Source organism: Saccostrea echinata, unplaced genomic scaffold, assembly GCF_033153115.1.
Source record: "Saccostrea echinata isolate AGI-Se365-2 ecotype Australia unplaced genomic scaffold, CSIRO_AGI_Sech_v1 ptg000016l, whole genome shotgun sequence".
NCBI lineage: Eukaryota > Metazoa > Mollusca > Bivalvia > Ostreida > Ostreidae > Saccostrea > Saccostrea echinata.
Genome location: NW_026889765.1, coordinates 11728101 through 11755785, shown reverse-complemented (window position 1 = coordinate 11755785; position 27685 = coordinate 11728101). Strand labels below are relative to the sequence as shown.

The 27685-nt window shown below is 32.5% G+C and overlaps 1 protein-coding gene across 1 annotated transcript in view; it reads left to right on the top strand.

Annotated features, from left to right (window-relative positions):
- The window catches only part of LOC133188157 (uncharacterized), a 30452-nt gene extending 13251 nt beyond the window's left edge, over positions 1 to 17201 (top strand). The window contains exons 2-6 of the mRNA XM_061323539.1: positions 2451 to 2602; positions 8153 to 8243; positions 12739 to 12815; positions 15690 to 15816; positions 16591 to 17201. Coding sequence (XP_061179523.1) covers positions 2451 to 2602; positions 8153 to 8243; positions 12739 to 12815; positions 15690 to 15816; positions 16591 to 16650 — 507 coding nt within the window. The 3' untranslated portion in view covers positions 16651 to 17201. The remainder of the gene's footprint in view (positions 1 to 2450; positions 2603 to 8152; positions 8244 to 12738; positions 12816 to 15689; positions 15817 to 16590) is intronic.
- The last annotated feature ends 10484 nt before the right edge of the window (positions 17202 to 27685 follow it).

The following is a 27685-nucleotide window of genomic DNA, read 5'->3' as shown; positions in this document are numbered from 1 at the left end:
GTTGAAAAGTGCCAAAATTCCGAGGAAAATAATGGAATCAAAATTTCCTGGCAATATGCACAACTACACACTGTGTTCTAAATATCTGCGAAGTTTGATGAAATTCTGTGCAGTGGTTTAAGAGGAGTTGCACTGACAAATTGTCGTATTTTATGGAAGCATCCTCAGGTAGTGTAGATTCAGGTTTGTTCAAATCATAAACCCTGGGGGTAGGGTGAGGTTACAACAGGGTATCAAAATTTTACATAGATATATATTGGAAAAGAATATGCTGATGAAGATCAAGAGGGGCCAAAGTTACTCAGGTGAGCATTGTGGCCCATGGTTAGTTGTCTTGTGATCGAAGAATGTGCAATTATATATGGGAGAACTGAAGCATGTGAAGAGGAATTAAGAAATTCTTTTTGGAAATTAAAATCCACTTGTGACGTCACTCTTTTGTTTGAGCTCTCCATTGTTTTTCAGGAATGGAGAGATGCAAATTACAATATTTACATTTGCTGTGTTTTTCTACTAAGCCAAATGTGAAATTGTTTTGAAAGTCATTTTTGTGTATACTCTCGCATAGAAATATACACGGAGAAACTCGCGCTAAAGTGACATCACAGTGAGGCTACAGAGACGTTAATAAAATATGACGACATAGGGCAGCGAGAAATTCAAACATTGAGTATATTTTTGGTGCATTTAAGCATGTAAAATGTAAATATAAGGAATGTTTTTAAGTTCTGTGTGAGTTATTGGTGTGTAAATCACACAGACTTGCACCTAGGCATATATTTTATGAAGCGCTAGCGCGCTTCATGAAATATGCCTAGCTATAGGTGACAAGTCTGTGTGATTTACACACCAATAACTCACACAGAACTTAAAAACATTCCTTAATTGAAAACGGTATTCGCTATGATCAAATTCTCCTTCCTGTGCCTCTACCGAAAAATGAACTTAGAAAATTTCATTAACTAAAGTCTATTTTCATATTAAGAAAAAAATCATACAGGTACTGCTGAAAATCAATCCTGGTACCCTCACCATGATAGTCAGACACTCATCTCACTACACTGTCAAAGCTGTTGACAGATGATGGATTTAAATTATTTTATATTACTTTACTTGCCTTTCTCTCTCTATATATATATTAAATACAACTAATATGTTAAATATATATTTACTGTGTATCTTTTATATATTTTTAGGTCACCTCAGGTGACTTATTGCTATCTGTTTTCGTCCATCGGTGTGCATCATCCGTCGTGCGTTAACATTTTAACATTTTCAATTTCTTCTCTGGAACCACTGAACCAATTTCAACCAAATTTGGCATATAGCATCTATGTGTGAAGGGGAGTAAAAATTGTGAAATTCATGACCCCTACCCCCCTGGGCCTGAGGAATGGGGCTCAAACCATCAAAATTCATGCAATATATAAAAATCTTCTTTACTCCTGGACATCAAGCCGGTAAACTGTTGGCATGAATGTAATAAGCATTGAGCCCTCTACGTAAATTGTGAAATTCATGGCCCCATGGTCAGGGCTTTTGGTGCTAGAGCAGGGCTTTTGAATATATAGTGATAATGCATTATTTCTTTAAAAAGCTTCTTCTCTGCTCCTGGATATTATGCAAACAATTTGAAAATAAATACATGATTATGATGATGAAAGGTGCCTCTTCCAAAATTGTGAATTTCATGGCCCCAGGGTCAGGAGTTCTGGTGTTAGGGCAGGGCTCTGTTGAATATATACTTAGTGAAAATGCATTATTTCTTTAAAAATCTTCTCTGATCCAGGGCAAACAAACTGAATGCGTAGTTATGATGAGTAAGGGTTCCTCTTCCTATATTGTGAATTTCATGGCCCCTGGTCAGGGGTTCTGGTGTTTGGGCGGGGCTCTGTTAAATATATGGTGAAAATACATTATTTCTTTAAAAATCATCTTTGATCCTGGTATTTAGCAAACAAACTGAATACATAGTTATGATGAGTAAAGGTGCCTCTTCCAAAATTATGAATTTTATTGCCCCTGGGTCAGGGGTTCTGGTGTTAAGGTGGGGCTCTAATGATTACTTAGTAAAAATGCATTAATTATTTGATAATCCTCTGCTCTCTTTCTGGGTATTAACTAATTTAAAAGGAAGCTTACTAAATGTAAAGTTACGATGAGAAATGGCAAAGTTGTTGCTTGATACTCAGGTGACCTATAAGGCCTGTGGACCTCTTGTTTATTGTATATTAACAAACAATAATTACAAGCATTTAAGACAGTGGATTTTAAGTGGGTTAATGCACTCATAGCAATCCATTCCTTAAAAGCAACAGGCCTCTGCCCCTTCAGGGCCTCTGCTCCATTACTTTTAAGGAATGGAGCACTACTTGTACATTAACCCTAACATAATTTTCTAACAAATGTTATACATGTGTAATAAAATGCTCTTCTGCTTGGATTGGTAGATTTGCCAGTCAGAAAAAAATGTCCCAACAAATCAGTACACTAATGGCTTTGTTGCCACAGCAACATTCAGTGGCGACCCCGGGAAGAATCAGCTGGTACTGACTTACACTGGAGACAATGCTACTATACCAGGCGGGGATATTAAACAAAGGTAAAATAATCAGTCAGTTTTTAGCTCACCTGAGCATAAGGCTCAAGTGAGCTTTTTTGATAACATTTTGTCCGCCGTCAGTCAATATCTTCACACTGGGGGAGATAACTGTAGCAGGCTTAGTCATTGATAAAGCTCAAATATACTGGTGATGATTTTATTATTTCATCAACGTAAGAACTGTAAAACAAAATAATACAACATTTATCAGTCATTACATAACAAGAAAATCTGAAATTACATTTAGCACACACACATGCACTAATATGATCTTTAGTATATATGTGTAGACTAGAATATTCAATATTGTCAGCCAATACGCAAGTTTCGAGATTATCTCCCTTGGTGCGCTCTTTCGTTATGGAGGGGAGTTTTGTGCACGCTTAAGCAGGCAGGTGGGACAATTATGTGATTTCATCTTCGATATATCATCATAACTGATTGTCGGGAAGCACTCTTCAACTCGAAAATTACCGAACTAAAGTAAGGCATAAATTTTTTCTATGAACAAAAAATCGGAACAAAAGAAAATAAAAATTGGAACAAAAGAAAATATCAGCGGATAAGAACTTATCAAACAAGGGAAGAGATATGGATCTCTTATAAATTCACATGCATCTTATCTTTGTACGTCGGCATTCTGAATGACTCTTTCCCTTATAATAACTTCAAAAAGCTCAGTAACTTTTTAGAAAAAGGTTTGTACAATCAAAGAATTATTTTTCTTATAAAGACTATGACGGTTCTTTCGTTTTCTAGTATCCTATATGAAAGAAAATTTTGTAAATATGTATAGTAGAGCTTTATAAAACCATCAAAATGATAATTGCTTAGCATATCATCTTTCTATAACATTAAATAAATGTTAAAAGCCATAACCACCGTTCATTTATTTAAGCACGTTTGTATACATTTACAACCTGTCCCACTTCCATGCTGATATGGATACTTTTTGCGCCTCTATCATAGGAGAGTTACAATCTCGAAACTCGCATATTGACTAGTAGTATGTAATATGAATAAGAACTATACATTTATTTAATTTGCTACTTAAGCTCAATAAAATTATTACCAGTAACAATCAGAAAATACAACTTTGCTATTTCACTTAAAACGTAAACAAACTTGGCGCTTTACCTAACATTACAGTGCAAAGGGGGATAACTCTAAGTTAAAAATGACACTCAACAATGTGCTCAAAAAATAATTTCACAAGTGACAATTTAAATAATAATGAAGTCTATTTAATCATAAGAACGATATGAAATATCAAAATACAAATTGCTATGGGATCTTTTATTATCAATCAACATTTCACTACTCGTGGGTCAAAATGGCACCATGTATAAAAACCACACTAGCAATGCTTGTACAAAAATGCTCTAAATACAGAGTATTCGCTATGTCTATAAAGTAAAAGCAATGTTTTCAAGCAAGATCAGGGATGTTAAACATTACTGTGAGCATATAAACTGATGCATATACTTGTTAAATACCTTGTTCTCCTAACCAAGTTGCTAAGATCGTTAGACCATCGTTATGGATGTACAAAGATGCTGGGCAGAAGTTACGTTAAGCACAAGTAATTGCCGGACCCAAAGATAAGAAAATTGCCCATCCAGAATTAATTACTTAAAAATGTTGCACAGGTGATAAATTAAAATTACAAATAAAAATTAACATCGTAAACAATAGTAAAATTTATGACATTTACAATAACTCTTGCGATTTCAATTAAACGTTTAACTTGACGTTAAATTTGACGTTAATTTTTAAGCGTCAAAAGGATGAGCGATACGATCCCAAAGTATTTAAAGGAAAAATGAGGTCAGAGGTTTTGATTGTGGTTTCTTAAGGAATACCAAATCCTATCCTTGATCATTTGCGCATTTACAATAAACTTCCTCCCCTTCATAAAAATGAAGAAAAGTCAAATTATCTCTTAAATTTCTTTACTTTAAATTTAGTTTATTAATTCATTAAATTATATTTATGATACACCCAAAGGCATTTTTTTAATTCTCAAAATGTTAATGCTTCATTGTTTTTTTCCCATTACAATCGGCCACATAACAATGAGATTTCCGCAATATTATAATATTACGCAAATAAATACTGTCTTGTTTTTCTTTTCTTTGAAAAAAAAATTAGAAAGTTTTAAGCAATATAATTACCTTTTTCAGAAGTTCACTAATCAAAGAGAAACAACTCTAAAAATGTAGGAGATGTATGTTTTTCCTCCCCTTAACTGAGTTATTCCTCCTGTTTTCCCAACAATTATGGGTGTTTCATCTTCGCTAGCCAAAGGTTTCTGATACCCTACTCTCCTCATAAACCCTTGGCATACGGTGCTGACAAAAGCCGGGATTGTCTTCTTCACATGATCACGATTCTTACCAGGTGCACACCAATTGCGTCATCGACAGAAATAAAAAGCGTATTAAAAAAATAATGTTTTTAAAGAATAATTAACAAGAAGGTATTGAGTTATGTTAATTTGTTATTTAAACATGTTAAAATGCAAATCTACATCTCCAGTATAGATTCTTAATCACATATTTTGCACGTAGCTTAAGATAATGAAACACCATATAGCTATTCATAGAATGGCGTGTTATCTTACGGATCGTTGTTTACTTGCGTTTTTCATTCCTGATATTAAAGAGTCAAGATATATCCCGAACGCAAATATCATTTACAAAAAACAATTGCTGATTGGTCGAACGATGTCGATCAACTCCAATCACAGCTTGAGAAAAAAATCCCAACTTTTTTTAACACCGTATGCCAAGGGCTTATGAGGAGAGTAGCGTATCAGAAACCCTTGGCTAGCGAAGATGTGGGTGTTTTTGTTTTTGTTTTTCACGAATACACATAAACATTTACAGTGAGTTCTAAATGAACAAAAGAACTGAAAGCCAAAGTATATACAAATAAAAGTAAGTATCAAATGTGGTAAAGAATTATTACTGTAATTAATACAACGCATGCATTCCACTGAGAAAGTCTTTTCTGTAAACAGTTTCAGTTCTCATTTCCTTGAATTAAAAAAAAAAAAAAACGATTGATACCATTGAAGATGACTGGGGCACATTAATAATTGTAAGATTGATGAATAATGTACAATTTGGTACAATTGAAGTTAATACGAATACAAACTTTCCATTTTATTTACTGAAACAACAGGATACAATATGGGGGGGGGGGGGGGGATTGGGGTCCCACCCCTCTTGTTTGAAATAATGAAGAACCTATATTTATTCCATTTTCATCACAGGAGAGTTGTACATATAATACTGTTGGTTCACTTAAAAAAAACTAAAATTCAATGCAAGTAGAATTCATATAGAGGTGTGAAAGTAATCTCGTACATGTGTGGACATATGAACTCGAAACCGGACACGTGGACATAAAATCCTTAGAAAATTAGTTTGCAATATTAAAATATGATATAAGAACAAAACATATTTGTAGTCAATATTTAATCTGCATAGATGAATGAACGACTTATTACATCAGGATTCAATATACCAATTATATCTGCAGACATAACCAATAGTTTGTTTCCAAGCTCAAACGGCCTGCATTGCAAAGAAGAAAGGGGGGGGGGGGTCTTAAACTTTCAGTAATTGCTTATTCATCTTCATTTAAATGCAGATGTTAAGTTTTAAGTTTGTAATAAATATAAAGTTAATTACATTTTTAAAGTAAAAGATATTTTTCAGTTTGGATATTTATGTGTATTTGTAGATTCAAAGCATTGTTTTCGTTCCAAGTCAGAAAGATGCTGTCAGAAACGTAACTTACAGAGGGAGGGGGATTTTCAACTATTAATTCAAAACGTGCTATTTAAAATTTTTTTAAAAATTAATGAAGATTACTTTTGTAACCAGTTATATGAAAAAAGTATTTTTTCTAAAATTAAACGATAGATTTTTTCATAAAAAAAAATATTTAAATTGAGAAATTTTTCAAAGCTTAGATGAACCATACTTTTTTAGTTTAAGTTCTTAAAAAAACTTTTTGACAGATGTGTACCTCTACAAAATTACTTTATTTGTGTGTTTAATGGTCAAATGAATGAGTCAATGAAATTTGACAGCCAGACTGACTCAACTTTTTTTGAAAATCAAGGATTTTATAGCTAGTCAATTGAAAATTTCTTCTCGTGAACAATCAAAGGGGGGTAACTTTTGGAACTTCCTGTCCAAATTCGACTCAAACGATTTTGTCCAAAATGTGTATATGGGTAGTAAATAAAGTCATGTATAAGATATACAAAAATAGCGAAAATTAAATGACAGAAATTTTTTAGGGGTGGGTGTGTTGTACACCCTTAACAGCCCCTATCGTATGTATATACATTTGTATGTCTGAATGCATATCTTCTAAGTCCTTTAACAACCCTTATTGTATGTAATACATATGTATCTTCTAAGTCCTTTAACAACCTTTATTGTATGTATATACATATGTATGCCTGAATGTATATCTTTTAAGTCTTTTAACAGCCCTTATTGGTACTCTCTCTGATTGTGTCAATTTTTGAGTTCAGTTTTTTTCATTTTTGGATATGATGGCTATGGTTCATGTATGCAGTTATTGACCGTGTTCGAGGGCAACAGCTGTTTGACCCAAGAATGAATCTCTTGTCCAAAGTTTTCGGTGAAAGCCACTAGATCTGTATGAGGGTTAAACAAACCAGCCTAGTTCTAGGACCCAGTTTATAGCTGTTTTGTTATACATCTTCATTATTCAGGTTCATTGTTACAAATGTACAACAAAAATTTTGTTGAATTGGAACTTTTAACCAGTGAATGCATGGATAGTTACATGTACTTATAGTTATCACCACAAATTTAAAGAAAAAAATTATCATTTGGTGCTGAATTATGTTGTCATGCATTGTTATTTCATCGACGTAATCTATTGTTGACATCTTATTACTTTAAGTTAGTTAAATGAGTTTATAAAAACAACTTGCACAACACAGAAGTTAGAAGTTCTGTAATGTATTTTGCAATGCTTATTAGTTTTTTAGTCTTTCTGCTCTGTTTTTGTTCGGTGGTATCTGTCACATCAGCTAAAATGGCATTTGTCAGAGCAGCAGACTCAATGATCTCATGTCTGACATAGCCAATGAAAATGAGGCAATCAGTCAACAGATCAATCTTACTCAACAGGTCCATCAGAATCAGAAATTTTTAAAGTCGGATTTTTTTTAACAAATAACATAAGCTCTGTAGAGCTTTTGACCGACAAAAGACAAGGCTGTAGACTGGGGACTGGTCAACAGATCAGGAGAGAAAGAAATTTGGGACTTAAATTTTTTAATTTAACAGTCAAAATGTTATTTTTTATGGTAGAACTTTAAATTTAGGTGTATAACAATGCATGATACATATCTAGCTCATACACTATGATAATCTACAATAAGACCTCTTTGGTAGTTGATAATAATTATTAATTTGATCTATATATCATGTTTAGGCTCATGCTTGCATTCATGGGCTTCTTGTTATTTTTATTCTTTTCATTTAATATTTGCAGAAAAACTAGTATTTCATTAATCTGTAAAGAAGATGCCTCTAGTGATGTATTTACTGTGTCTGGGGAGACACCTACAGGTCAAGTTAATTATGTAAGTTTCCACTACTAGTAAGTATCCTGTTAAGGTCAGACGACACGTTCCTCAGTAATATATAATTTTTTCCAAGAATTTGTCACTGAAGTATTGTTACTTTAACAAGTTTCCTCACAAAAAATTAAGGTACCTTACCAGGCATTTGTGCATGTTGTGGAAGATATGAGATGATTCTATTTACTATATAATCCTATTGAAAATCATTAGCATTGTCAGTATCGCAATTTTTTGGTGTCTTTATCAACTTAGACATTTCAAAAACAGTTTAAAAGTCACTAAACAATTATGATAATTATCATTAATTTGTTGTAATAGATTACAAAGAGATACAAAACAGATATTCAAGCAATGTGTCGTTAGACCTTAAATCTTTTTTTTTTCTTTAGATCACATAATCCATAATGATTGGAAACACAGTGAATATCCATGATCTCAGTGATAAATTATCTACAAGTAATAATTATTAAATTAAAATCAAAGGATATTGAATTTTAGGGTTCTTAGGCAAGGGACATTCAGGTTTGGTTACATGAAGATTTATTCCCTGCAGACTAATGATTAATTATGGTAAAACATGCTTATAGCAAACACACTTATCATAATGAATTGATATTTACAGTGAAGTGATTTTCTATCCCCATGGCTTTTAAATATATTGTGAACTTAATGGATATAATGAATTACATTTATAGCAAGGCAAAAATTGATTGTCCTTAGGACTTTTATTATTGAAATTGGGTGAGAGAATTAAAAACCATCTAAAAAATCCAGTGGTTATGAATGACAAAATATACATCTCATCTTCTTGGTAAATCCATGTTTGTTCTATTAATGGCACTTTAGGACTAGGTGGACTTGATTTTTTTTTTTTGGGGGGGGGGGGGGGGATTTTCGATCCTTGCAGTCATGCACATATAGACAGTGCAACTCAGATGCTACTAATACATAGTTAACAAGTGTGAAATAAATGTAAAAATATCATGGCCGTAGGAACCGGGGGGGGGGGGGGGGCATGCCCCCCCAATAATTTTGCTGATATATAGAATGCTATAGAAAACATAGCTACTACATGCTTGTTCCCCCTCATTAATAACGTCTGACCTCCCTTTTTTTTTTTTTTTTTTTTTTTTTGGCTTGTCAAGGAATTTTGGAAGTCAATAGTGCCCCCTCAACTGAAAATGTATGGTTGTGCCCCCTCAAAGTGAAATTGCTTCCTACGGGCCTGAAATATGATATCTATAAAAGAACCTTTAAAAATGCCAGTGCTTATAAATGTACATTTAAGAGTTTAGATCAAAGTCTGAGGAACTCAAATGACTTATTGCTGTCTGGTCACATCTACATGTGTATTAAAGCATCCTGTATGCCACCATGCATTGTTATTTTTTATTTAAACGTTCTCAATTCTCTCTCCAAAAGAGCTGAACCAATAATTTCTACTTCAAATTTTTGTTTGTAACATTTATATGGTCATTGACTGGGACAATAAATATTTTTTCCCCTTTTTTCAGCCCCCAAGAATTGAAGGAGGCATGGACCTTAATAAAAATTTGAAAATCCATGTACTATAACAGGGATTAAGATTAACTTTTATGAGTACTAGACCAGTCAGGCTATTTTTTAGTTCTACTGGTCAGAGACCAAAAGAGCTTATGCAATAGGAAGGTGTCTATTGTCTGCCCGTCTGTCTAGCTGTCCATCTGTGTGTAAACAATTTTTCAAAACGCTACTCCTGCTACAGTTTTGGTCTGATTTCAATATAACTTGGCATACTAGTAGACTACACTAATTTAGAGCATCTGTTCTTGATTTTGTTGAACAGTGTTGCCATGGTTACTAAAAAAAATTTCTGTGATATGCCTTTGAAATGCTACTCCTCCTACAGTTTTGGTCTGATTTCAATATGACTTGGCAGACAAGTAGACTACACAAAGATACATAATTCAATGCATGGGTTTGTGATTTTGATGAAAAGTCATGGTAACTAAAAATAGAAATTTCTGTGAAATTCTTTTAATGGCTACTCCTCCTACATGTACAATTTTTGTCTGATTTCAATATAACTTGGCACACAAGTAGACTACACTTAGATACATAATTCTTTATATCTGTTTTTTATTTTGGTGAGTGATGTTGCTATGGTTACTAAAAATAGAAAATTTTGTGAAATTATTTTAAAATGCTACTCCTCCTACACTTTTGGTCTGATTTCAATATAACTTGGCAAACAGGTAGACTACATTAAGATAGATAATTTTATTAATACATTTTTTAATTTTGATGGACCCCTTGTCGTGGTTACTAAAAATAGAATTAAATAAAATAAAAATAGTATTACTAGGCACACAAATAGACAACACTGTGATACATAATTCTTTGTATTGGTTTTTGATTTCAAGACTAAAACAAGGATCATTATTCTAATTTATTGCTTTTCTGTAGTTTCATCTTCCTTTGTTAAAAGTACAAACCAGTCGAACTACAGTCTTGTCAGAGACTTCTGGTTATAATTAGGGCCATGCTATGCAGGAGCCCTGTAAGATCAGTCCATCTATCTGTTCATTCAATTTCATTTGTCCTGTGCATATTTTCTCTCCCCTTGGCCTATTCTGGCTCATACATCACCAATAGAGTGCATCTGGGTAGAGGGTATCCAATGACCTTAAACCAATTTTCTCTCTCAAATGGTCCTGTTAGGCTCATTAACTTCATTCATGGAATATCCATGGGTAGAGGATCTGCAGTGACCTTGAGCCAATTTTTTAAAAACAAATTCAAGGTCAGAAAGTATATCTGTAAAATCCTTGTCCAAAGCATATTTTCTCTACCATTCAAACTTCACCTACAGAGTACTGTAGAGAAGAGGGTGTGCAGTGGCCTTGAAGCAAATTTCTAGATCAAAGGTCATGGTTAATAAACCTTTCTGTGTAAAATCCTTGGAGTTTATTTTCTCTCCCCATGGCCTAGTGGGGCTCATCTTTCACCCATAGAGTGTCCATGGGTAGAGGGTGTGGAGTGACTGAGAACCAATTTTTTAGATAAAACGTCAAGGTCAGAAACCTTTTTGTGTAAAATCCTTGCCCAAAGCATATTTTCTCTCCCTTAGGACTGACCAGGCTCAAACCTCATCCAATTGGTAGAGAGTTTGCAGTGTTCTTGAGCCAAGTTTCTCAAGAAAATCAAGTCTTCCAACAAGAAAACACACTGTTACACTCTCCATGATGAAACCAAATGTCCTTCCAGCATGATAGAACTTAGCAACAATGTAGAATTGCTTGATGATGCAAAAAATGCTATGCTGAATCTATGCACATGCAGTTACTCCTTTATTTGTATTTGAATGTAAAAAACATTCAGTGTAAAATAATAATTACTTCATGTAGTTTAGGATACCATTGAAAATTTTCTCCCCAAGAAAACCATTGTCAACTGTGGTGCAGCCTGTTTTATAATAACAAAAGTAATAGAATGCATAGTTTTTCTCCAACCCCAACCCTTTTTGCAGAAAGATGCTTGCAAAAGCATTATTATTAATGGAATATTTCACAACAGTACTATAGATTAAATGTGAAATGGTCTAGACAAGGTTAATTTTTTTCCATTTGTGCATAAAAAATGCATGTATTTTCTCTGTGATTATAGTAGTTTTTTTTTTTCATTTTGAGAATAATTTTACAATGGGTAGTTTTTAATACTGTCAGTAAAGTGTGAAACAAGTTAAGATAAAACAAACCTGTTTTGGAATTCCTTTCACAAATAAAATTTACACTTAATGCAATTAAGAATATATAAACACACTGTACATGTACAAACAAATATTTTTAGAAATATTTTTATTTATTATTATAAGAAGATTGAAAATGATTCAAAATTATGAATAAGGATAGGGAACAGGAAAATAAGTAAAATTACTACTATTTAGTATTTATGTCTGTACAATGGTTTATCCAGAAGTAATGTTAAAACTGCTATAAAATCTTTAATAATGGCAAGCTATCAACAGAATTTAATATTCTAATACCTCTATGTAATTTGACTTTTGCCTAGAAGTTTCATTCAGATGTATGATACTTTGTAAAATACTGTGCATACATTTACGTTTAGTGTAGCATTGGATTTAAAAGGATGTGACTTGAAAAGCTCATCCTCTGTTAACTGTCTGTCAATCTTTTTACCTCCATTTTATATTGTTTTTAATGCAACTTTTGTATCTTTATGATGTTAAATATTTTCTATTTTAAATATTTTTTATTTTAAAGAGTAAACATGCCTGTATTATTATAATTAATATTATCATTAATTACAGAGATTCACATTAACGAGTAAATATGCCTGTATTATTATAATTAATATTATCATTAATAACAGAGATTCACATTAACGAGTAAACATGCCTGTATTATTATAATTAATATTATCATTAATTACAGAGATTCACATTAACGAGTAAACATGCCTGTATTATTATAATTAATATTATCATTAATTACAGAGATTCACATTAACGAGTAAACATGCCTGTATTATTCCAAATCCAGGGTTGAGTGCAGGATCTGTCCTACTCATTTTGTAAGTATCCATATATTTCCATTACCTTTGCATATAAAATTAAAAAGGACTACATATACCCATCTTCTGTAATGACCAAAATCGGCTCCCTAAATCAAACTTTGATGGAGAAATCTATAATTATTTTCTAAACCAGGGGGATATGTGACGACTTGAAAACATAACCTATTTTCCTCAGGCATGATGCCATTTGTTAGAAATGAAATCAAGCAGATGATCGACCTAAATTAAAAATTTCAATGATTTTGATTCAAAGTCATCAAGTGCAGCTCTACCCAGATCTTTTGATATAATGTGATAATATAATATCAATGAAATATGTGAATATTGTTCTGGTGCCAGCTTGTGCTCAGTAAATTCTATACTCAAAAATGAATTCATGTTGTCCATTTTGTCCTCATTTTTGAAATAACAGAAAATCCAAATAGTTTGTGATGTAACAGAAACAAGAATTGTTATAGATGATAATCTACTTCCAAACTATAATAATTTTGGCCAAGTAAGATTCTTCATACAGTAATATACAATTGTTTACATTACTAGAGATTTTAAAAATTCGGCATTGAATTATGGGGGCAAATATATGTTCTTACATATATAGTTCTTAAAAAATCATGAATTGTGTCCATCAGCTTGGATCCTTGGTCAGGCTGCATGAACTAAATTGTTCAAGCTCATCAACATGGAGTAGTAATTACATGTTATTTACTGCATGTGCAGAGGTCATTTAGTAAAACTGAAACATCACAGAACATTTTGAATTCCGTTATTATAAGTTGATGAACAATGCTGTTTGATTTAACACACAATTTCCTGATGAGTGACCTGAGGTTAAAAATTTTTAGTAGACTCATTACATTGTAACTTCAATCCCTACCTAAACCAAACTTTCCTTGATTATGCTTCAAGAGATGAACACTCTCAAACTTTCTTCTGATGGATGACTATAGTCTTAAGTTTTTAAATGGGTAACACAATTGTAGAAGTTTCTTCTGTGCAATGGGAGGAATGAACTGCAAATCTTAGTAGAGGGACTTGCATTCATGGTGTTCTGAATGCAATTGATGAGTGCATGTTGATAGAGGAAGAAAACATAAAAAATGCAAATATTGTTACTTACTATTTAGATTAAAGAATATAAACAAATTTACATCCTCTCTGCAAGGGCATACCTTATTTAATTTTACAGAAAAATGGTGTAATCAGAAAAATAAGGCAGTATACCACAGATTGATAAAATGTGATGCATTAACCCTTACAGAAATTTCTGATAAGTGACTTATAAGTGATTTATTCTTTTACTTATAAGTTGTTTATACTGGACTTATACTTCACTGATACATTTAACTTATAAGTGACTGATAAGTGACTCATTAGGATTTCATATGCAAATGAGGTGCTTGACTTATAAGTGACTTATAAGCCAAGTATTAGCCACTTTTGCTTTATGCAAGTATAGTCACTTATAAGTGACTTATAAGTCAAGTATTAGCCCTTCATACTTTATCATGTATGAGTCATTTATAAGTCACTTATCAGTGAAGTACAGCACTGCCTTGAAGATCTTAATTTAGAACAGAACTTCCAATCATGCAGGAGTTGCATGATGTTCAAAGTTTTTTTTTTACATATACATATGCATCTGCACTAAGATGAAATAATCAAGTTAACATTTTATGGAAAAAAATTCCCTCTCATATGACATTCTTTGATGATGCAAACTTTATATATTATTTCAGTTTACAAATAAAAATATTGGACAAAAAGAAATCAGTTAAGACTTAATGACCTTGAGGCTTCTTCAAATTTATGAAATCTGAAAGCAACTAAGTCAATTGATTCAAAATTTCAGGCAAAGGAAGTTAAAATAAAAAGATGATGTGAATAGAAGCTACTTGCTGAACCTGATGTGAAGGCATACTCAAAATAAATTTGAAATCTCCAACAATATCCTTTCACAGAGACTAACTTAGTTTCAAATTCTTGTCATTTATCTCCGCAGAGACAAAATTTCTGATTGGTTAGCTTGAATACCCACAATGCAATGCAAGAGAAGTCTAGTATGATGTAAAAGTTCTAAGTCCACACTTATTCTGGCTAATACCATACTGATCTTCACTTATAAGTGAAGTATAAGTGAAATATTCACAGATACTTGGCTAATCTTCACTTATAAGTGAAGTATTAACAAAATATGTTCCCCACTTATACTTACTTTGACTTACAGTACACTTATAGGTTAATTTCAAAATTTATAGGTGACTTATAAGTTGCTTATAAGTGAAGTATAAAACCATTATAAGTGTCTATTGGTTTTTTCTGTAATGGTTATCTCAAATGATCAGAATGTGAAGAAACTTATGGCAGGCAGACTTTTTTTTTTACCATGTTTCAACTCAAAACTCCAAAATAGTAACTTAACAATTGCATTGTTGACATTTGTGCAGCAATATAGCATCAATTTTTGGAATATTCTTCTTAATTATTTTATCTTTACGATGTAAAATTAAATAGCCTTAAAGGATGTATATGCCATTGCACCAAAGCTGTTTTGTCGAGTGCTTAATATCACTAAATGACTCATAGATGTCACAGCATGAGAACATGAACTTGCAAGTGGACTGTCAATTTACAATTTTTTTCATGATTTTTAACAAAAAATAAAAATAAAAGTGAGTAAATTTATTTTTTTAAATTGTGCATCTCATAAAAGTATGCAATAATACATTTCTCACATAGATATAGGCATCAACAGTGAATCCAGTTGTGTTTAGATTTGATGTTAGTATATCAATCCTGAGTTGATTATACTATCTATGTGTGTTAAATATCAATGAATTTACTTAGTAAAGATTGTGTTTTGTTTTTCACCAGGTTTTTTGTATTTGTTTTGGTGTATCTGATTGGTGGAATTCTATTCCTACGATTTTATCGAGGGGCCAATGGCAAGGAGATGATTCCAAATTTTGAATTTTGGAAAGACTTTCCTTTCCTTGTAAAGGTAAGGTTTTAAAGACCAGTATTATTTGGCCAGAATAAGATTGAATAGGTCCCTCACAAAATTTTCTACTTCACTTCAACTATGTTAAAGTTGCTTGGTCAGTTTTATTATAAATAATATATCTGGTGGTTATTGAGAAATAATTTTCCATTTAAAGTTTCTGCTTCCATAAAGTTATATATTTAAAAGTTTCAATTTAAGTACTAAAAAAAGTCAAATTAACCGTTGCTCAGTAAGATGCACACCAACCCCCAATTTTCTTTGCCATTTTGAGTCATCATATATGAGTAGTTATTTTAAATGTACTTCTCAAAAAATCCTTGATATAACTTATGCCAGGAGTGACAAACATTGACTGAGTTTTCTTTTATAAAAATTGTTAACTAAAAACAAACAAAAAATGCATGATTTATTTATATGCATATTATATATACACATGTACATTTATTGCATAAAAATATGCATCTCAATCTGACCAAGCCACCAAGCCACTTTAAAAGTCCTATCAGCAGCTATTAATTGTATATAACAATGAAGGATCCCAGAGTTTATGTGGCCCATTTGAGCAAGTTGCTATTATACTGCAATTCTAAAAAGTATTGCTCTATTTTCAAAAACTGCTTTTTTGAATTTTTTTTGCAGTTTCTAAAAAAAACCCCAGGTATTTCAGTTTATCTTGTAAGTGATGATTCATTTACGGTATACAAGTATTTTATAATTTTTTCATACTCTTATGATAGTTACATTTATTAAGTAGTTTTTTTTCATTAACAGGATGGTATGATGTTTACATTTCGTGGATGTAAAACGGATACAACATACACACAGATATAGAGCTCTGAGCTTCAGATCATCATGTACATTTAACGTAACTGCCAAAGTTGAAGGTGAATGAAGAATGTCTCTTTACAGAATTTAATATTCAGTGGTATGAAGTAATTTATATTGCCATATGCAGTGATTGTTGTTAAAATTTATTGAAAAAAAGAAATGAATGAAAGTGGTTTTGTTATTTTGCCAGTGCTAAATATATTGATAATTTTATGAAATTTGGATGGTCCATCAGCCTGATAATTTTTAGCTAACCTAAGCCAAAGGCTCAAGTGAACTTTACTGATCGAAAAGAGTACAGCATCCTGTCAGCCTATTTTGTGTCGTCCATAAACTTTCACATTTTTGATTTCTTAAGAACCACTGAGCCAATTTCATCCACACTTACCATAATTGATGCACCCTTGAATGAAAAGGAATTAAGCTTGTTCAAATGAAGGACCATAACCTCTACCAAGGGGAGAAAATAAAGAATTAGTGGAATTTAATGACATTTTTTAAAGATTTTTTTCTTAAGAACCACTGACCAAGAAAAATGAAACATATGAAAGTTTCTTTATATAGTGTATATTCAAGTTTGTTCAAATCATGACCCCTGGGGGGATAGGCTGGGACCACAGTTGGAGATCAATATTTTAAATATATAGGAAAAGTCTTTAAAAAATCCTCTCCTCAAGAACAGTAAAGTTATGTTTATTTTGGAGCAAGTTTGGGTAGCTAGTGTACATTCAAGTAAATTTAAATAATGGCCCAGGGGGGAGGTACGTTGGGCCCCAAAAGAAAGTCAAATATTAGCATGAAATTAAAAGGAACAAAATCTTCTCAAGGCCAGCTGTCAGTCATATTAAGATGAAAGCATCTTTAGGAAGTATAAATTCAAGTTTGTTCAAGTCATTACCCATGGGAGTAGGGTGGGGCCACAATAGGAGAACAAAGTTTTACAAAGGCAGATGATTCAAGTTTGTTCAAATGTTGAACCCTGGTGAAAGATAATTGGGCCACAATAGATCCAAATTTTACATAGGAATATGTAGGAAAAAATCTTCCTCTGAAGAACAGCAAAATCAAAGTGATCCAGGTGAGCTTTGTGGCCCTTGGGCTTCTAATTTTTTAATGGCATTCACAAGTGATCTGATATTGAATTATACTAAAGATCTGTATAGATGTTATTTTTCAATCTGCATCTCTGATTTTCTAAAAACTTTTGGCAATCATTTTAATTTTTTTTAAATATACATGTATATGTTATTGTATTTATGCATAGAATTATTGTCATTAATGTTGCTGCATTATCAGATAGATGTTTTTAATCTAAAATGTCATTACAGTGGTATATTTACAAAGAAATGCCAATTTTGCGAAGTATGTTAAAGAACAAGTTTCAATAAGGCTTATCTGTGGTCCCCAGAATTTTTTAAGTCTGGATGTCTAGGTGCATGTGTCTGCCTAATTAAGGATTGAACACATATCTTTGGCCTTTACATATGTATTTCGAACTGCGTTCTGGTCTAGCAAGTCATATATAATGAATTCTAAAACTCTCAAAATGAGAAGTGACTAGAGTTGGTACAGCAACTTAAGTATCGATGGAGAGTTGGGAAGCGAGAGGAAATTAGTCCTGGTTGGGATTCTCTCAGTTATGCTGAAAACATAATGCAGATCTATGTGGGCTAATACTTCTAAGCTTCATAATGAAAAGGAAACACTCATCATATTATAGATTTTTCCATCATTTGGCTAATTACGTATCCTGATAAAATATTTTTGACTGTAATTAATATTATTCATATTGTCAAATACACTGCAATATACTGAAGCCGGTAGGTGCTAAGTAAAATATATATATATATATATATATTTATTATCTGGCGGCCACCAGACAAGTTTCTAGTGCCTGCCATTGAAATATCTGGCGGCCGCCAGATAAAATTGTAGTGTTCTGCTTAAACAACATCTACAAATTCTGTTTGTAGTAAAATCTGGGAGTTTCATGCCTTATTAGCAAAGATCAAATCTACACTATACACTGTATACAAAAATTCACTTCATAAGGTCTTATATAACCTCATAACTTTAAATTTATGTTTTTTATTAGATTACATGTCTACATCGCACGAAACTTATTTCGCAGCTTCTAGTTATTTATGTGGTGGCTGCAGGAAAACTATTTAGCAGCCGCCAGATATAGTTTTCTAGGGCCACTGAATAATTTTGTGGCGGTCGCCAGATAATTTTTTTTTCTAAGGCCTACCTTGCACCTACAATGTACCGGCTTGCTTTTAAGGTATTCAATGTATAACAACCATATTTGTACCTAATAAATGAAAGGTCCGATTTTTTTAATCATGGTAGCATTTTGAAGGTGTTATCAAAGAAAAATACTCCAAAATTTTGATTATTGTCCAATTAATTGCACCTTGAATTTTACATTGACGTCTATGGGCAGTGAATTTATTATCAAGATGTTGTAAAAAGTAATATGAACTTCATACAAATCTCTTAGTGAAAATATGCATAATATAAAATCTCTTTATCAAAATATAAAATAAAATACATCATTTACCACAGAAATTTTGACAAAATTGAAATTTTCCTCTTTTTATCAAGGGCAGATAACTCTTCAAAAACGTTTAAGAGGCAAAATGGCCGGCTACTTATATGTTACCAATCATGTGAATTTGGTTCATTTCACTTTCATCGTTATCTAGCTATGCATATTTAACTGGTTTGAAATGATTCAAAATTGCTCAGTATCCCTTCATTATACATTGAATACCTTAAATAAACTTTTTATCTATGTATGTATATGAAATTGCATTTATTTTTTGATCGTGCCGATTTTTCTTTTTATTTAAAAACATTTTTTTTAATTTCAATTTGATAATATTAAGGTATATTTTTATAAAACGTTGTTTAACCTCATTGATGAAAATGTATTGCATATACCTGTATATGACGTTTTACCTATCTCATGTCTGCATATCTTTTCATTTGCATTTTTCGTATGGGAAAATGTTCAACATTGGCTACAAAGTTTATGTATAAACTGTCGATTAATTATGATGTTAAAACATTTTCTGTATGTTTACGTTTTATAAGTGAAATTCATCCTCTTTTAAAGAAAAGTAACATTTAACACAACAGGAAAATATCGCACCTTAAAAAACATTCGCATAAAATAAATACCATTTTCAGTAAGGAAAAAAAATGTTAAAATTGGTTAATTTATGTCTTTATTCATATTCTGTTTCATTTACGATTTTGACGGTTAAAAAATCCAAATCTCCCTATAAAAATGTCTACTCCAAAAATATACGGATGGGGGTATACTTAAATTTTCAATTATCACTTGACCGGAAAATGCGCAACATAAATTATTTTTTATATTTTTAGGAAGATAAGGAGTTTTTCTACAAAATATCAAAATTTCTTAAAATTTATATGTGTAAAGGTTGAGTGAAAATATCTTTGCTGAACAACCTTGTGCTCTATGTTTTCTAATTAAAAGTATTGTGATTTTAAATCTCTACATTATATTTACTGATGCTGAGAATGTGATAAACCTTACAGATCTGACTGCGTTTTACAAAAGAACTTTTGACTAAGGGCAATTCAGTTTTTGCAATTTATTTCATTTTGAAGAATGATTAGATTGAGATTTCATGTGAATGGGAAGAATTTAGATATGTACATTTATATCATTCAATTCAATTCAGTTTATTGACATCACCATGTTGGCATACAGTGAAAATAAGAAATTAAATGACAGATACATGTAACAGGAAAAAAAGAGAAGAATGTTATAACATAATTGCATGCAATTCAATTTTACTTAGTTCCTTATAGACATTGGCATTGTTTCCTCTGCATAAAGCATTTATCTAAGTAGATACATAAACGTTTTGTAGTATTACAGTGGGGTTAACAATTTCTTTAATGGGATCAGTACCACAGTATAATTTATCATCAAAAATATCACAATATTGAAATCGAAGATGGTCATACACAGGACGGTAAAGTACAAAATGTTTTTCATTTTCAACCAATAATTTACAAGCATAGCATAAACGTTTTTCCTTAGGGATTATTGGTTTACAGTATCTACCTGTTTCAATGAATAGTAAATATAATAAGTAAGTATATAATAAGAGGGTCATTTAAAAAATATGTCGAATTTTGTCTTAACTTTTTAATTTAATGTCATAACAAATTTGGGTAGACATTTTTTAACAAGAAATTCAAATTATTTGAATTATGAAAATTGAATACATAATGATATTTATCGAGTTTATCAAAAATTTAGACAGACAAAATGAGGCAACAGAGCACGGTCATAATTGAGTATTTTACTAACAAAACACTTTACAATGTCTATAGTCATGCCTCTAATAAATGGCGCTTTACCGAAATCAAATTTAAACTTTCAAATGTAATATTTTTATATTTTTTTAGAAGCCAGATTATAATGTTATTCATTTAAAAGATTGTATGTTGTTTAACATCCCGTTCGAGAATTTTTCACTCATTTAGAGATGTCACCATATACGGGTAAAGGGCTTCAAATTTAGACCTGTGCTGGGCACTCAGGACTATTGAGCAGTGAGGGATCTTTATCGTGCCAACGCCTGGCGTGACCAGGTCCGTTTTAAAAAGTCTCATCCGAAAGACCCACAAACGTTCACTTTAAACTGCTGAACGCTTGGAGAAGGAACAGTTGCTACCTATTTTTTTTTTATCGACTTAGGTTAGTTGTGGCCAAGGTTTGAACCTATGACATCATGGTGCAAGTGCTCTACCCACTGAGGTACCATGACGGTTCGTTTAAAAGAAATTAATTTCTGAATACAGATATACCTCATTGAAAAAAGCTAAAAAGATGATATCGACGGACGGACAGAATTAACGGAAAACCTCTAAAACAGCTCTGAAATGCTGGAGGAACCAAGAAAAATATTGAAAATGATCAGTTCAAGTGTATATAATTGGAAATGACAGTTTTTGAGTGGTTAAGAAACTTTGAATCGGTGAGTGGTCTATGAAGAAACAGATTAAACTGATAGTTAGGAATCTGATCATAAGAGTTCATAACGTCATGGAAAGTGATATAGGCCCTTCACTGTTGAGAAACCTCTGAAAGCAGAGTTACACGGTAAAGAATTTGAAACAGTGACAAACTAACAAGAATTTGAAAACACTGACAAACTAACTTAACATAGTAGGGCAATTGTTAGCAAATTTGGTGTCAAGTGTTGTGGAGACATTTTTATGAATGGATAAGGCGGTACAGACCATTTACTGAATGAAAAGGCAGAGTATTTTGAGAAATTTCCAAAATGGATTCAGACGTTACGGTTTTTAAGCGTGCTAAATATTGGATAACATGAATTCCATTTATTTATATGGAATGAAACTACACACAACGACAAAATTAATTTTTTACACTTGAAATTGTGTTGATCTTAAATCTGGTAAATATAATATGTCGGAGAGGGTCATTGTTGACATCTTTTTTGAATGACCCTTGTATATTCTCACAAATTATATAGGCAAGATATAAGAACTATGCAACATTTTTAGACTTAGTACTTTTGTAAAACAGGGCACTGAATGTGTATTAGTGCAAATTTGGTACAAAATGTGTATTTATTAGATATGTTTTAGTTAATGTTGGCATTATAAATATTCTAAATACCAGTGCAAGAATTTCTTATGTTTTATATCCCAAATCTTGATATTTATGAAGAACAGTATATTAGAAATTATTTGCTAACTAATCAGTAATCTCACATTCATTGTCTGTATCTATAAACATGTATTTGCAATGCTAAGTTTCTGTACCTTTGCTTTTTCTTTAGCTTAACCGAGCGGAAAGACCAGGTGAGTTTTTCTGATCAAATTTTGCTCAGTGTCCGTTTGTAAACTTTTCACCTTTTCGACTTCTTCTGAAGAGCTAAACTTGTCACAATTAGATAGAAGAGGATTCAAGTTTGTTCGAATGAAGGGTCATGCCCTTTTAAATTAAGAATAAGTGAACTTAATGGCATCTTTTTAAAATCTGCCTCTCAAGAACCACTGGGCCAGAAAAGATGAAACTTATGTGAAAGCTAAAGGAGATGGGCGAACATAGCGTGCAGAAAGCCTATAGCTTCAGAAATTTAAAAATCATGTTCAGTTTGTGAATTTAATATTTAGAGTAAAGTTCTCATTATTGAAATTTATGAAATTGTGATAAACAAAACTTTTCTGAGGAAAATTTTCTCGGCAAAATTTATTCTTTTATTTAAAAAAATAAATTTGGTATTCGTGGGGTTCGAACCCTATCAATAAAAATCCTTAGATTCTTTTTCTTTCGAGACTAGCACGCTAACCACTAGACTACACAAGTCCTGACGAACAGTGGCATTTAAATCATGTTTGTGATATGACCCTTGACTTAATGGACTTAAAGAATTTCTCGAAAAGATGCAAATTTTATGTCATAAAAGTATATTTTTAAGGTATAGTGGGTCATTGCTCCATATTTTTGGTAAGCATAAAATGTGTATTTTTATGCAAACTTTGAGGATTAACTTTCAAAAAGTTGGAGCGAAGACCCACTCATATCGAAAAATAGTTTTATAGTATTAGAAAATGACTCTTTTTGCCCGCATTAGTGTGTGTCTAATATTTCACATGCAAATAATTTCAATCTTTGAGGGATTTTTGCAAATTGTAGAGATTTTACATAAAGTATATTTTAATGTTAGACGAAATATCAAGGAGGATTTTGATATAATTGAAATTTAATTTTTCATCACCATGTTTGTCACACTATAGGCTTATCGCTCGTCCTGTTCACCCATCTCCTTACACAGTGTATAGTTTCAAGATTGTTCAAATTATGTCTCCTGGTAAAAGGCTGGGGTCACAAAGGAGGATCATTGTTTTACTGTACATGAATATATAGGTGGGAAATTTTTTTGTAAAAATCTTAAGAACAGTAAAGCCATGATAAGTCAAACTGATAGTGAAGCAACCTTAGGAAGTTTACATCCAAGTTTGTTCAAACCATGGCCCCACGGAGAAGGGTGGGACCCCACTAGGAAATCAAAAATAACATAAAATTATATAGGAAAAAATCTTCTCAAGAACAATGCAGCCATTATCATTCATACTAATATGAAAGCGTCTTTAGTTTAAATTCAATTTTGTTCGAATCATGACCTCTGGACGTAGTGTGGGGCCATAATAGGAAATCATAGTTTCATAGGAAAATATAGGTAAAAATATCTTTAAAAATCTTTGCAAGAACAGACAAGACATAATCAATCATGGAAGAATCCACAGGTTATGTATATTTAAAGTTTGTTTCCATCATGGCCCCTTAGGGAAGGGTCGGAACCCACTAGGAAATCAAAGTTTAACATTAGATTATATAAGTAAAAAACTTCTCAGGAACAGTGCAGCCATTATCAGTCATAGTAGCATGAAAGCGTCTTTAGGTATTCTAAATTCAAGTTTGTTGGAAGCATTTCCCTTGGACGTAGGGATGCCATTAATAGGAGATCGTACATACGTAGTTTTACATAGGAAAATATAGGGGAAAACATTTTTTAAAATATTTGCAAGAACAGAAAAGCTGTGATCCATCATAATATGAAAGATTCCACAGGTTGTGTACATTTAAGTTTGTTCAATTCATGGCCTCTTGGGGAAGGATGGAGCAATAATTGGCATTCGAAGTTTTACATAGGAATATAAAGAAGAATTTAAATAACTTCTTTTGAACAGGAAAGTCATAATAAGTCATATCTTATTTTGCAAGAATCTACAGATTGTGGAGGTTCAAGTTTGCTAAAATCACGACCCTCAACCAGAGTTTTACATAGGAATATTTAATAGGAAAAAGTCTTTTTAAAAATCTTCTGAAGATTGCTAATTTCAGGTTAGCATTGTGGCCCTTGATCCTTTAAATTTTTTTTGACAAAAGTGATCTGATACTAAATTATACTGTTACATTTGTTACATGTATTTTGCCTTAAAATGTTTTTTTTTTTAATGCATTACTATAGTTCCACAGGCATATTTAGTTTTTTTTATTATCTGTTGTCAATAAGATTTTTTTGCCGTTTTGTATTTTGCCGTTAAATGTTTTTTTTTTTTTAAATGCATTACTATAGTTCCACAGGCATATTTAGTTTTTTATAATCTATTGTCAATAAGATTTTTTTTTTGCAAGTTATTAGAGTTTATTTCAAGGGTGTACATTAGGTCTGTGCGTGATATGTTATGAACTGAAAGCTCAATCAATAAAGAAATATTTTCTTGAGGTGTTTTTGTTTTTAGTATACCCTCATGTATTAATAATTCAGAAAAAAAATATATATATATATATGTATATAACATCTACTTTTAGAGAACAATTCATACCATTATCTTAAGTACCTAGCATAATTTTAGATCTTGTCATGTTTTGACAATTAACAACTAAAATTATTTACACTTCTCTCAAGGGCAGCGAATTGTTTTGTTAAAACCAGGGTCCCGTTTTGAGAAGAATTCCGTTGTAAAAATTTACTTATTAAAATATAGCATGGTCTCTAGGTCACCGAGTCACTCGGGTGGCCTTTTGTTATCCGTGTTTGTCCGTCGTTGTCCATTGTGCAGTAACAAACATTTTCAACTTCTTCTCTGTAACTGCTGACCCAATTTAAAATTGGTAGAACATATTTGAGTGAAGGGGACAAAAATTGTGAATTTCATGGTCCCTGTCCCCTTGATGCCTGAGGGGCGGGGCTAAAACCATCAAATATAATGCAATCTTTAAAAGTCTTATTTACAACTGACATCAAGAATTTGAAGTGTTGCCGTGGTTGTAATGAGCATTTAACCCTCTACCAAAATTTTTTAAATTCGTGGACCCTGGGTCAGAGGTTCAAGAGTTGGGTGGGGCTCTAATGATCATAATGTAAAAATGCATATATTCTTCAAAAATCTTCTCTCCCCTGTATATTTAGCAGATTCACTAGGTGATGCAATGGTGCTTCCAAAACTGCCGAAATATGCCTGAAATATTGCCACTCTGCAAAAAACAACAATAATCAATCAATCACTCCAAAATTGTGTAATTTATTGCCCTATATCGTCAGAGTTTCTGTTAGGGGCGGGGGTTCTATTAATTAAATAGTGAAAATGCATTATTTCTTTGAAAATTATCTTCTCTGCGCCTAGGCATTAAGCATACAAACTAGGTATGGTGAACAAGGGTGCTTTTAAAATTATGAATTTCATGACCCCTGATTAGGGGGTCCGGTGTTAGGGCCGGGATCTATCGATTATCTAGTGAAAATGCATTACATATATAAATTTTGAAATTTTTCTCTGCTCCTGATATCTAGCTGATGAATAAATATATGGTTATTATGAGAAAGGGTATGTCTTCAAAAATTGTGAAATTTGTGACCACAGGGTCAGCGGTTTTTGTGTTGGAAGTTGGTGGGGGGGGGGGGGGGACTCTGTTGAATTTATAGTGAAAATGCATTACATCTTTGAAAATCTATGCTCTTGGGCAGTATGCTTGATTATGGTGAGCAAGGATGCCCATTTCAAAATTATGATTTTCATGGCCCCAAAATCAGGATATCTGGTTGTGATGGTGGGGTCTATTGATTATACAGTATGTATAGTAAAAGTGCATTATTTCTTTGAAAATCTTCTTTTTATGTTTCTCTGATCGCATCATCGCAGATATGCAGGAAAACAAAGTGTGTGTGGTTATGATGAGCAAGGGTACCTCTTCCAAAGTTGCGAATCTTTTTGCCATGTGGCAGGGGATCTGGTGTAAGGGAGAAGTCTGTAGATCAGATGGTGAAATATATAAATTCTTGACATATCTCTTTTGCCCTTCCCTTGGTATTTAGAAGATACACTTATTGCATGGTTAGTATGAGCAAGGATGTCTTCCAAAATGATGAAATTCATAACCCCTTGGTGGCGGTTTTGGTGTTAGGGCAGGACTCTGTTGAATACTTGTCTATAGTGAATATCTATTTTTCCTTTGAAAATCTTCTCTGCTTTCGGGTATTTAGCAAACATACTAAATACATGGTTATGATGTGCAAGCGTGCTTCTTTCAAAATTATGAGTGTCTCGGCCACTGTGTCAGGGGCTCTGGCGTTAGGGTGGGACTGTTGAATACATAGTGAAAATACATTCTTTAATTGAAAATCTTCTGTACTCCTTTTTATATAGCAGATAAACTAATTACATAGTGATTATGAAAATGTGTGCCTTTTCGAAAATGTTGAATTTTGTGGCCCCTGGGTCAGGAAATTCGGTGTTTGGTGGGACTGTGTTGAATCTATAGTGAAAATGCATCATTTCTTTTAAACTCGTATTTTCTGCTTCTGGGCAAACAGAGTAGAAAGTTGTAATATTTTTACCACATTTTTGAAATTCTGGACCACTTGTTCAAGTCTTCTTATACTGGACAGGGCTGTATTAATTTGTATTCTTCAGAGCGAAATTATCCCCGTTTGCTATGCACCTATTACATTGTATAATTAATCACTGTAAACAATGTCATTGAAAGGTGAATTGAATAAGGGACTTATTCCAAACATTTATGATATATAATACAAAAAAGTACTTTTAATATTTTTAATGGCCACCTTGAATATTGATTGATTGTGTTTTATTTTACGTCCCATTCGAAAATTTTTCACTGATATAGAGACGTCACCATATACCGGTGAAGGGCTTCAAATTTTGACCTTTACTCGGCACTCAGGGCAATTGAGCAGTGAGGGATATTTATCGTGCCAACGCCTGCCGTGACACAGGGCCTCGGTTTTAAGGTCTCATCCGAAGAACCCGCAACTTTCACTTCAAAGTGCCGAGCGTCTGGCGAAGGAACAGTTGCCCATTTTTTATCGACTTAGGTCAGTCGCGGCCAAGATTCGAACTCACGACCTCTCGATCACGGAGCGAGCGCTCTACCAACTGAGCTACCTGAATGGTCCTAGAGTTGGATAGATAATACAAATGAGACAATATGTGG